This window comes from Gossypium hirsutum, chromosome D09 (assembly GCF_007990345.1).
Source record: "Gossypium hirsutum isolate 1008001.06 chromosome D09, Gossypium_hirsutum_v2.1, whole genome shotgun sequence".
NCBI lineage: Eukaryota > Viridiplantae > Streptophyta > Magnoliopsida > Malvales > Malvaceae > Gossypium > Gossypium hirsutum.
Window position 1 is genome coordinate 43,122,230 of NC_053445.1, and position 12,338 is coordinate 43,134,567.

A 12,338-nucleotide genomic window follows, 5' to 3' on the forward strand; every position below is an offset into this window, starting at 1 on the left:
GAGAATAAATTAATCAAGATGGCGTATTTTTTCAAAAATACAAAAATGAATAAAATGGAAATAGGTGCCCCAGATATCATAGCATGAGCTTCTCTGCCCCAAACTTCTTGAGGACCCTTTTAAACTTGATATGTGTCTAGAAGTCCTAGAAGACTTTGTTGATGCCCTAAGATGTAGCATCTCTCTTTCTTATTAATTTGGAGAGGATAAGACTACCGCATGCCCCACCTTTGATCAAAATTTGAACTGCCCATTTTTGGGTTTTCAATTCAAAACCCTTTGGTCCTAAGGCGCCTTTTGCGGGTTTTCACCTTGGCCTCTCCTTTTTCTTTTTGTTCTCGTTTTTCTTTTTTTTTCCCTTTTTTTTCAAGTGAAGTATTTATTACTTGAATCAGAATTCTCAAGATTAGGCAGGTTCTTGCCATCCATCTCGGTCAATATCGACGTTTTTTCAGATAAGGCCTTCCTCATAAGGTCCTTTCCAGTTTGACATACACTTTCCTATGAAGTCCTTTTGCATGAGAAGGATCCTCCTCGATATTAGGTCCCTCTTATGGAATTCTTTGGGGCGAACCTTTTTGGTGAGCTCGTATTGTTCGCTTTTGGTACATTTGACCATGACGGATAGCTTTCAACCTTTTTTTTTCAATCAGATTTAACTGACCATATCGGGCCTAGATCCATTCTGTTTCATCTAACTTCAGCTCTGACTAGACTCGAAGGGTAGGAATATCAACTTCGATAGGTAAAACTGCCCCTATGCCATATACCAATGAGAAATGAAGTGCCCCGGTAGAGGTATTTTCTTTTATTTGGTTTTTTTTTGTTTTTTTTTTGCTTTTTATTTTCTCGTTTTTTTACTTTTTTGCCACCACTGAACTGTTCATTTTGAGGCGATATAGTGTTAATCTTGAACAGACTGCAAACTTCTGATGTCGTGTGGTTGTTCAAATTCAATGCATTGTCTAATAAGATTCTTTTTGGCATTCCATATTGACATATGATTTTTCAAGAAATTTGCCGCGTGTCGACTTTATGATATTGGCATATGAAACAACCTTTACCCACTTGATGAAGTAATCGACGAACACAAAGATAAATCGATGACCGCCAAAAGCTCTTGGTGAGGTCGGCCCAATGACATCCATGCCCCTCATAGAGAAAGTCAATGGAAAAGTCATAACATGAAGAGATAAAGGAAGCACATAAATCTTGTCTCTGTAAATTTGGCCTTTGTGGCGTTTCTTGGTATAACTGGTGCAATCCCCTTCCGTGGTGGACCAGCAGTACCCAAATCTCATGATTTGCTTGGTTATTGCAAAACCATTAGCATGTGTTCCTCAGACACCCGTATAGACCTCGTCCAAGATCTTCTTAGCCTCAAAAGCGTCCACACGTCTTAGTAGCTTAGGCATATCTTGGTACGAACATGCGGAAACATCTTTGAATTCTTGAAGTAACTCAATGGCGTCTCGCTTTGTCTCTGCAGTGATACAAGCTCCGATCTTTACCTCTTTCTTTTCTCCTAAGCCCACAATCTCCGCTGATTTTTTTTGTAAGGTAGGATCTGTTTCAACTTGTTCTACCATCCTTAATAAATCAGGAGATAAACCACTGTCTCGGTCGTCTTCAAAGTCCTGAGGTACCTCTAGACACATATCTTGCTCAAAAGGAGATTCTGAGTCAATAGTAGTGTCGCTCATATCATTGATATTGAAGACTTATTCTAGGGACGAAGGAAGTCTCAAAGAGCTAATGAATCAAAGGGTAATTACCTCTGTGGTATGAGTATGAATGAACTGGAAAGAACAAAAGAATATTTGCCAAAACAAGATACAAAGATGCATTTCGTTGAAATAAAGAATAGTGGACATATGCCTTTTCACAAAAGGATTTTCTATTGCTCCCAGGCTTAGAACAATAAGAGTGTTCCAAATATTACTCTGAAATGGTCCTAAAAATTACAAAAATCTCTTCCACAGTCCAGTTGTTTAGAACGCCTCTAGGGATTTAGAAACAAATTCATGATAGGTTTTTTCATTTTTTAGTTCTTCCTTAAAGGCACAAACATCTTCATCTTTCTAACCATCGATATATTCAAAGAATTCCAATTCTTTATCATCTATCTGGCTCTGTACTAGAGTTCTGAACTCAATGCACTTTTGGATTTCAGGAAATTTATTGTATGCAATGAAATGTAATGTTAATGAATGAAAAGATGCGTGCAATGAAATGTAATGCAGATGCATGAATGCAGAAAAAAAGAGAGCATGCAATGAAATGTAAAAAGAGACGTTGATTCTGATTCAATTCTATTAGAACAACTTTACTAGAAAACAAATCTATTTACATAAAATGGATATATATACGGCTTTGCCCTCATAGGCAGACATTCGATCCTCTTCTTCATTCGAGTGTTAAGATAAATTTCACGAACTCTCCAGAAGGGACGTATCTTCTATTTCCTTTGGGCCGTAACTCATTGCTCACTCATCCTCGTAATGCTCGTTGGCTTTTCTTTAAGAAATTTTAGCGGCTCTCGAATAATCCTTATCACCTTGAATTCTCGAGCAACGGAGCAATGGTTGTATAGTCCTCCATTAAACTACCACCCTTCTCTTATCACGTTTTCTTGGACCATATTCGGACAACCGTATTATTATCCATTTTATCAAGAAACCCATTTCCTTATGATAAGCTCTCTATTTAACAACCGAACGTGAATCAACACCTCTTTTTATGATGAAAATGCAATGCAATCATAACAAAAAGAAAACAGGTTAGTACAAAGCAAAAGCAAGCAAGAATAAATAGAACACCTATTTGGGTGAATACTAGGGGTTCGAAGTGGTTCTACCTAGGGTGGGCTCCTAAGGTTCACTACATGAGGTTTGGTTCTAAAGTAAGGGTACCCGAACCAGCAGATTCCTCGATCCTCACCCATTATAGGCTCATGCGGATCGAGTTCGGTTCTGGGGGATACATTTCTCTATGGCCATGCAGAGATGAAAATCTCACGAAGACATAGGTACGGATGTATCCCGGAAGCGATTCACTATCCCATGCGAAGGTGAAAACCTGACGAAGGCGTAGTTTCTCACTCCCACTTAAAAGGTGTGACCAACGGTCATGCAATGGAATGTGCAGAAATATACACCTAAACTCTAAACAAAGTAGTAATTATAAACAAATAATAAAAGCCAGAATAAAGGCAAATGAAATGTAATAAAAGGATCGTATCTTTAAATCAAGTTTTCAATTTTTTGACACAAAAACAAAAAGCAATCAACTCGTGGCTTGACTCTCTTATTTTACGTCCCCAGCGGAGTCGCCAAGCTGTTGACACCATTTTTTTGATGAAAACGGGGTCGACTTGGGATTTTGAAAAATGAAATCGAATGTGGGAGTCACCACCAATCTTTTTTGATGAGGTGTGATCGGGTTACCTCGAAAAGTGGTTGTTTTTAATAAACGATTTAATTTTTATTAAAACAACGATTTTGGTCTATGAAATTCAGAAAAACGAGTTCGGGAGTCGGTTACGCACGAGGAAGGATTAGCACCCTCGATACGCCCAAAATTGGTACCTAGTCGATTACTTAATGTCTTAGTGTCGAAAATTGAAAACTTCGAAAAGTTTTAAAAATACGATCCTTAAAAGAAACTCGGATAACATGAATTGAAATTTAAGATTCTCTTGTTCCGAAGGAATATCACATCTAGCACGTTAGGACACGATACTCTAAACCATCGAAACCAAGATCACCTTATAGTTTAATAAAACCATACTTTGAAGTTTTAAGAGGATATTTGGCTATTTAGTCGAACGAGAAATCGAAACCCAGCACGTTAGGGCACGTTTTCTCGATTTTCCAAAAGCAAAACATTGCCTCGTTTTGAAAAAACTTTCCTTTTGAGGAATTTTGAGTAAGAACTATCGTGATATTTAACATGATATATGCTTAGTTTATTAAACATCATATGGGAGCAAACAAATATGTTTTTTCTAAAACATAATGTAAGATAGAATAATAGTGAAAAAATGTAAAGTAACCGTGTGGACGAAATATTTGAAAGACAAATAATGGGATACAACAATAATGATGTGATCTTGATAACTAAACTGCAGCAACAATAAATGAAGCAACACAAAATAAAATAAGATGAAAATAGGAGAAACGTAATAAGAAAAGGTAAACATCACACAAAACACCAAGACAATGAAACAAACAAATAAAACTAAGAATAGAATATATGTATGTATGTGTATATATTTACAAATTGTAATAATATAAAAATATATGTATGTGAAGTAAAATATGTATACATATATGTAAGTATATAAGAATTATGAAATATGAAAAATATATTTAAGCATGTACAAGTATATATATATGAATTAAAATGTGTATATTTACGTATATCTATGTATATAAAGATATGAAATATAAAATATAAAAAGTATATATTTATAATAAATGAAAAGTATGTACGTAAATATATATTATAAAAATGTATGAACAATTTGAAATTATGAATATTAAAATATTTAATATAGATAATAATACATAAGATGATAATATATGAATTTAAACCAAATAAATAAACAAAATAAAATAAAAACTTGAGATAAATACTAGTCAATCTAAAATAGTTTAAGATAAAACAATATACAAAAGAAAATCTTAAACAATAAAAGAAACAGTTTTTATAAAATATATGAAAAATTTTAATGCAAAACAATTTCAAATAAATAATAAATATAAAGGCTTAAAACAAATAATGATAAAATAGTATATAGAAAAAAATTAAACGTATCAAGGACGTGGTTGAAACAGAATAAAAAAAGGGTCTTAAACTGCAAATACATGAAACAGGTGGCAAGGGGGACCGAAATAAATTGCGCTGAGGACATGGGGGACCGATTGTGCAATATTTCCCGTCTTTTATGTGCTTCAGTCTGCACAAGACTAAATCGAAGCATGCGCAAAATTTAGTGGCCGAAATTAAGTAAAATAAAAGGTTGCGAATGTGCCGCAGAACTGAAGGGACTAATTGCGTAAAATACCCATTAGGGCAATGATGTGCAGCCCTCCAAACCTTCAAACGGTGCCGTTTTACAATACATAAAAGCTAAAACTTTACTCTTTTCATTTTCTGCTGTTTCATTTTCTGCAAAGAATACAAAAGAATAAAAATAAAAGGGCTTCCCCTTCTCTGCTATTGGAACCCCGCCGTCATCCGCCGCATCCCCATCGCAACGCCACCGAAGACGGTGGCCGGAGTCATGCGGAACAAAAGGGTTTCTCAGCCCGAGCCCAGCAAAACAGGTGAGAAAAAAAGAAGCCTTCCTCGTCCCTTCTTTAAACACGTCTTCGGTGACAGAGAACGGGACTCCGGCGAAGAGACCGTAGCCCAGGTGAGTTATTATTATTATTTTCGAATATATGAAGAAAAAAATAAGAAATAAGAAATAAAAAACGCAAAACAAATTTAAATAAACACTTCAACAGAGATCAAAGTTTCGCCTTAAGTTTTGCTTTTTCTTTCTTAATATTCGTAAAAACGGAAGAAAATTACGAAGGTTAGATTTCGACTTTTATAGCCAGATACAACTGTTTGGTCTTTTTTTTTTGTTCTTTACTATTTGTTCTTCTCTATTGCTTGCATTCATTCCTCTCTGCAGGTGTCAGAGGCGTGACGATGGCGTGCGAGGAGATGGAACAGCGCGCATAGGCAGAGGCGGGACGGAGCAGAGGCGTACGAGGGGTTGGGCAGAGGCTGGAGCGGCGCGCCCTAGGCATGCTGCGCCTAGGGTTTTCTGCTGCAAACATTTTGTTTTTTCATTTGGGCTAGGGTTTCTATTATTGGGCTAGGATTTGGGTAGTGGGTTGAATTTTGGGTTCGTTTTGCTGGTATGGGCCCGGGCAAAAATGGGTTCCTACACGTATCTTCTTTAAATTTAATATGTATCTTAAACGTGTTCTTCTATCATCCTGTATCTCTAGTAAACAGTATTCACGGATCTTTCTAGTGAGAGATTAAAATCTCGCTTTGCAAGGTTACGGATCACCGTGTATTCTTCGCGAAAACTGTTCGCGTGTCCTCCTTACGAGAGGCTGATGTCTCATCTTGCAAAATTTTCATGTTATGATCCACCTCAGAATCTATTGTGAGGATGTCGAATTTTAGATCACAGGACTAGGTTGAACTTCGAGTTATGTGGTATTCTATAACAAATTATACTTCACATTTATTTAATTTTATGTAATATAAATAATTTTTTCTTCAAATTTGTATATATAAAAAATGTTTTAGATACAACTTTAATTATTCTAGAAAACAGAGGATGGTTAAAGAGGGCCAAAGAGTAGACTTATATTTGAAGAAAACAAATTGTTATGGACTTATAAAAATATTTTTTATTTAATTTTAATTAAAAATGTATATAAAATTATAAAAAAATAATATTAAAAAATGAATAATGACTTATTTAGTTCTCTAGCTTAAAAAATTCATTTCAGTCCTCTATTAATTTATTTATTTTTGTCTTTTTTATCTCTTAAACTTGTGCTTTTTGTTAAACCACCCCAAATGAATGGAAAAGTTAATGTTTTTGTTTTACTTTATTGACATTGTATACACATGGATTATTATGTGGATGACACGTCAGCATTTAATTATTTTTTTAAAATTTAAAAATTTAAAAATTTAAAAAATTATAAATCATTAATATTATTAAATAATTATAAAATTATAAAAAAATAATATTTTAAAAATTTTAAAAATTAATTGAATATTGATGTGTCATCTATGTGGCAATCCATATGTATGCAACGTTAGCAAAGTTAATAAATGTTAACTTTTTCATTCATTTTGGGGTGATTTGGCAAAAAATACAAATTTCAAAAATTAAAAGAAGTGAAAAATAAATAAATGATTAAAATGACTTTTTTATAAAATTGGAGGGCTAAAAATATCATTATGCGTAGAAAAATTATAAAACGCGTTACTGGTTAGATTGAACTTTTCCCAAATAATTTCTTTTTATAGCTTGATTTATCCATAGAGAATTTGAGTATGAAAATATTTAACTTAAATATTATATATATACATTTGTCATTGGTATTGCACACAATATATATATTTCTCATAATGAAATAAAAATAAAAAATTGTAAATATTATAAGTAAAGTTAGATATGTGAAAAGCTGGGTGTATGCCATGTATAAGCATGAAGAAGATGGGTTAAAAACTAAATTATATTGAAGTCAACCCACTAAGTTTGTGCAAGGTGGCAACAAAAATTGAGTGGTATAAATTGCACATTCAGGATGCTTTGAACTTTATTTTGGAGTTACTATATATTGGAGTCTTAAATCAGATTTTAGCTTTCAGAGAAATTGTGCCACCTTGATGCATGTTCAGTTGTCAAAGTAAACTATCTATGCATAAAAGAAGGAAAAAAAAGGTTGAGATTGACATTCAAACTTTTTCTACAACTATTTGTTGTTCTTTAAAATATTATTTTACGTTTTAAAAAGTTTTTATTGTTTTCTCGCAAAAACTAAATTGTTATCAGTACTAATATTTAATTTAATAATAAATATATAAGAAAAATTGTGAGTTGAAATACATATTTAAGGATGGAAAAATTGCAAAGAAAGAAATGAGAAATGATTAGGTAACATCAGAGTGACTACCAGTAGCATTAGACTTCCCTCGTTCCGTCCCTACACCAAAACCATCCACCCCTTGCCAGTTTTTTGTTTCCTTCCTCCGTTTCTTTTCTAACCAGCATCTCCGCCGTTCTGAATAAAAAAACTACTATTGCTCCTTTTACATGTAAGATACAGGAGCCAAATTTCCTCGTTTGGTAAATATCGAAAGAATGTAAAACTATGTTTTGTAGATGGAACGTGAAGAATGGTAAACACCAACTCACCATCTTCTCCTTACCTCTTGGAGACAACCATTCAATCAGATGATAAATTTAGTAATATACCATTTTTTTTTCTCCTCAAAACGTCTAACAACCCCACAAGTGTCGTCGATGCCACAAAACCCTCTAAACTCTTCTTTGGTTGTCGTTGCTAATACCAAAGTCTTGGCGATACTCGTGGAAAAACCATTAATGGTGTTGATGGAAGCCATGGTAATGTTTAAGACACTTTTAAAAGAGCAAACTATAAATAAACTCATAATTGTTTACTTTGAGTGATTGAAGTGAAGTTTATGTTGAATTATTCATAGGTACTTAAGATGTGAAAATGAGAATTTTACATTTAATTATAAATATTTTTAAAATCTTACCTGGAAAAATAGCTCTCACCTACTTCTATAAAATCTTTTCGGTTATTTACTTCCTAAAATGGAGTTAAATTATATCGTTCTTTTGACAGATCAAAGACACGTTATATATATACACATAAAATATCATACATTTATATAAAGCAAGGTATATATATATTAAATTAAATTAAATCAAAACATATACTGCTTCTTATTCTTCATCTTCTTTTTGTAAAGAAAAAAAAAACCCACTTAAAACATACTTTATTTCATATTTTATTAGGAAGCAGTATTACGGTAAAGAAGAGTATTGTTGTAGAATTCTCATTCCAACTTTAAGGTAGCCTTAGATGCTTTCCTATATTAAGAATATGATTTCTTGATATGTGGTTGCTAAAAAAATTACTTTACAATGTTTGGTATACATTGAAAGGTATTGATTCAAATCTCAGAAAAAGTTATATTATCATGTTCGGTTTACTGAGTACTTTTCTAAGAATGTAATTATAATTTATGAATTTACCTTCGTTAAATAAAAGATAATCTTCATATACTTATTTACAAATATTTGAAAAGGCCAACTCATATGAATATAAAAAAAGTTGATTTCAGGTATTGTTTACAAATAATTAAATCATAAGAAGGTAAAATCATAGGCGGTCTAACTCACAATTCCTAACGCCTTAAATGGAACAATTCTACCCATATTCTAAAAAAAGATAAAAGTATTTCATACAAATATAAGTGCTAAATCAAATTTGTAGCTGCGGAAACAAATAAAATCAAGGGAAAAATACTTGCAAAAAATCTATTGAAGTAATAAGGAAAATCAAGTAGGAGGAAGGAGGAAGGAGGAAGGAGGAAGGAGGAATGAGGCAATAAAGTTTTGTTACGTTTATTAATAGACCAATACCCTAAACCAATATAAAATAATATTAATTTTGCCTTAATATTTTTTTAACTTTTTAATCTATATAGGAAAGTAACTCTCTGATAATCACATTGTCATGTTCATAAGAAAATAGCTCTCAAAAACAAAATAAATAAAAATGGACATATATTAGAAATATATCAATAATATTGGTAAGTAGCAAATCCTTGTATTCTCCCACATTAATTATCACAAAATATGAATGAAAGGATTGATGAGTTAGTATAATTTCATAAAGAGATAAGTCTTCCAGTTACTTCAAGGTTTTGATAATATTAGAAGATGAAAAACAATTAGTGAGATCAATAAACCTTAAAAGACAATAATATACTATATTATATTTAGTGTAAAACAAATGATTTAGTGGCAACCAATAGTAAAAATTGCGTATGCAAATATAGTTGATATGAATTACATAGCATTAAGCAATTAAAAGTAAAACTATTTAATATACCTGGTCAAGACAGTTTTGTCGATGCAAGGGAACTTGAGCCAATCATCGGAATGTGATCTAAGTATTTCCATAGTTTTTTCCTTCAAATAGGTTGCACAATCGAGTTGGAGCAACATGCAAAGCTTTGTTACAGTTCCAACCTCCAACATTTCATGAACAACCCAACTGGTGGCTGAGAACTTGCTTATCAACGAAAGAATCAGCACTGCTCGATCATCGGCCGCCGGTGAAACTCTCATGATCCTCTTTGTGACAACGGCGATGCCGCCTTTATGGCGGAGAAACTCTGCTCTCCCATCAGCACAAGAACACAGATGGAAGAGTATACCCAGAATAAGCTCGGTGGTTCTCTTTTCGGGTGATCCTAATTCAAGCTCGATAAGCGCGGAAACTGCTCCCGATTCAACCATCATTAGCCGATTTCTTCCCCAGGGACAAGCGTCTAAAAGAACATGCAAAGCTGAATTTATTCCCTGTTGAGTGATCCTGGTTGTGCATTGTTTCAAAACTCCGACAATCATCTCGAAGAACTTGGGTTCTAATCATTCGAGTACAACCGAACTTGCTGTTTCAATGATGGATTTCAATGCTGAAACCGCATGGGATTTAACCATAACCTGGGTGTTGAATTCACATCCTAATACCCAGATCAATGATTTGATGATCTGGTCATTTTGTTTGGGTAACAACTTTGCTTCAGCCGATGGAATTCGAATTAAGAAAAGGACACTTAGGGCTTCCTCTAGGCCACTAACACAGTCTTCCTTGAAACAATTTACAATAAACGACAGCATAGCTTTAGGCACCCCAGCTTCCACCATGTATTTCCTGTTTCTTTCATTCCTGGCCGCCAACAAATCCAATTCCTTCAAAGCTTTCATCTTGGAATCAGGATGCTGAAGCTGTTTGATGAGTTTAAGGAAATGGAACTTATCAATGGAAGGTTTAGGGGTAGGAATCCGGTCAACACCAAGCGAAGCATTCTCATTGCACCAGGCTTGGATCAACCGACGCAGCGTATGGTTAGGAGTTAAATCGGAGACTGTAGGCAAAGGTTGCTGGGTGACCGGACAGTTGGTGCTTTTGCCTTTGAGTAGCCATTGCTCGATGCTCTCTCGATCATAGGTGATGCCAGTTATGGCGGTCACTGGGTCTCTCATGATTTGCAAAGATATGGGACAGATGAAATACTTGGGGACTTCAACATCAATATCTTCCATAAAATATACTTTTGGCAAAAAAAAAAAGTTCCTAAAGATTGATTGAAGAAAGAAAGAAGCTGAAAATTTGGAAGTAATATGGGAGAGGCAAAAAGTATGGAAAGGGGGAGGAAATAGCTAATTAATTACACTGACATAAACCTCCTATGGGAAGCATTATCCAGATGATCGTGCACCGCTCGCAATATTTGAGCGCACCGGGCTGTTGAAAATTAACAGACCTAAGGGGAGACTCAGCCCGAATGCGGAGAGTTTGAGTGGTAAAAGAATGCGGCTTAATTTATTGCCAAAATTGGAAATAAAGAAGAAGCGGGGATTGATTGGTCGTCTCATACTGGTCATATTGTATTCCAAATTAAATTCATTCCAACCACACACTTGATTGGTCAAAGGATTTTGCGCATATATTAAAGTAACATAAAACTATTTGGAATAAATCCTCAACAGGTCCTTCTACTATAGCCTCAGTCGTAATTTAATCTATTCTAAAATCAACACAGTTTTACTATTAGAAAGCTATTAATAAACCCATTTCAAATTAATCCTCCTTTAATAAGGAAAACTGGATACGTTTGTAAAAGTTGACATTAAATAAATACAATTACGAAAAACATTGGCACTTGTCCATCCTCGATTGATTGATTTTTTTTTAAATGAAAAGGTTAAAAAATAAATGTTTCCAAAATTTAGAAAAACTATAAAAAAAACTATAAAAATTCCATCATTTGTGCATTTATTTCTATTCTTTTTCCTGTTATGTTAATGAAAATCAAAGTATCTTTATCTACTCAACTAGTGCTCGTCATGACTTTGTCATAAGTGTGTTACCCTTATAGAATATCCTTAATCTCATTGAGATAAATTTTTTTTCTCAATATAATACTATTTTATCTCATGGTAACCATTACATATTCCTTAATGAAATGTCAATTACTATGAAATAGTAATTAAGTCATTTATCACAAAGACAAACAATCTATAGGCACATTTACTTTTCATCTATCATGTAATGTCAATGAAAGGATATCATTTACCCATTTGTTGGCTTATGAAGCCCACTATTGTGAATGAAGCCCAAGAAGTCGTATACCAACGTACTAGCTTTTAGTTATTTATGTATTTGAAATCTGTCTTTTACTTACACCAAAATATACAAGTCATGCATACATAGCCCATCATTCACTCAAGATTAAGGTACACCACATTATGAACGTCACAGGTGAATAAATCTATAAATAGATTTAAGATCTATCCTACTTGAGTTATGTCTGATGTACTGCCAATCTAATCAGTCACATTTATCTCTATATCTTCTACAACATCTCCCCAATTGGACTTGATAGGCGATATATCAGTCTTTCAATCGATTTGCTCATTAAACTAAGAACATGTTTATGTTCATCTACTAATATAAGTTGTATTTTCATATTACGATCTAACT

The 12,338-nt window shown here is 33.6% G+C and overlaps 2 protein-coding genes and 1 long non-coding RNA gene across 3 annotated transcripts; 1 reads left to right on the forward strand and 2 right to left on the reverse strand.

Moving 5' to 3' along the window:
- Positions 1-5,173: 5,173 nt before the first annotated feature.
- On the forward strand, positions 5,174-6,092 carry LOC121220913 (uncharacterized). Its single transcript, XR_005918180.1, has 2 exons — positions 5,174-5,419; positions 5,687-6,092. It is a non-coding gene; the product is annotated as an uncharacterized lncRNA (long non-coding RNA).
- A 3,477-nt stretch (positions 6,093-9,569) lies between these two features.
- On the reverse strand, positions 9,570-10,198 carry LOC121220914 (E3 ubiquitin-protein ligase PUB24). Its single transcript, XM_041100762.1, has one exon. The coding sequence runs from the start codon at positions 10,196-10,198 to the stop codon at positions 9,665-9,667; it is 534 nt and encodes a 177-aa protein (XP_040956696.1). The 3' UTR covers positions 9,570-9,664.
- A 21-nt stretch (positions 10,199-10,219) lies between these two features.
- On the reverse strand, positions 10,220-10,897 carry LOC107892524 (E3 ubiquitin-protein ligase PUB24). Its single transcript, XM_041100763.1, has one exon. It carries the CDS (start codon positions 10,895-10,897, stop codon positions 10,220-10,222), a length of 678 nt encoding a protein of 225 aa, XP_040956697.1.
- Positions 10,898-12,338: the final 1,441 nt, after the last annotated feature.

What these genes read in the sequence shown, in the direction of transcription:
- LOC121220914 (XM_041100762.1), bottom strand. Translation starts at nt 10,198, where the DNA reads ATGATTGTCGGAGTTTTGAAACAATGCACAACCAGGATCACTCAACAG.
- LOC107892524 (XM_041100763.1), bottom strand. Translation starts at nt 10,897, where the DNA reads ATGGAAGATATTGATGTTGAAGTCCCCAAGTATTTCATCTGTCCCATA.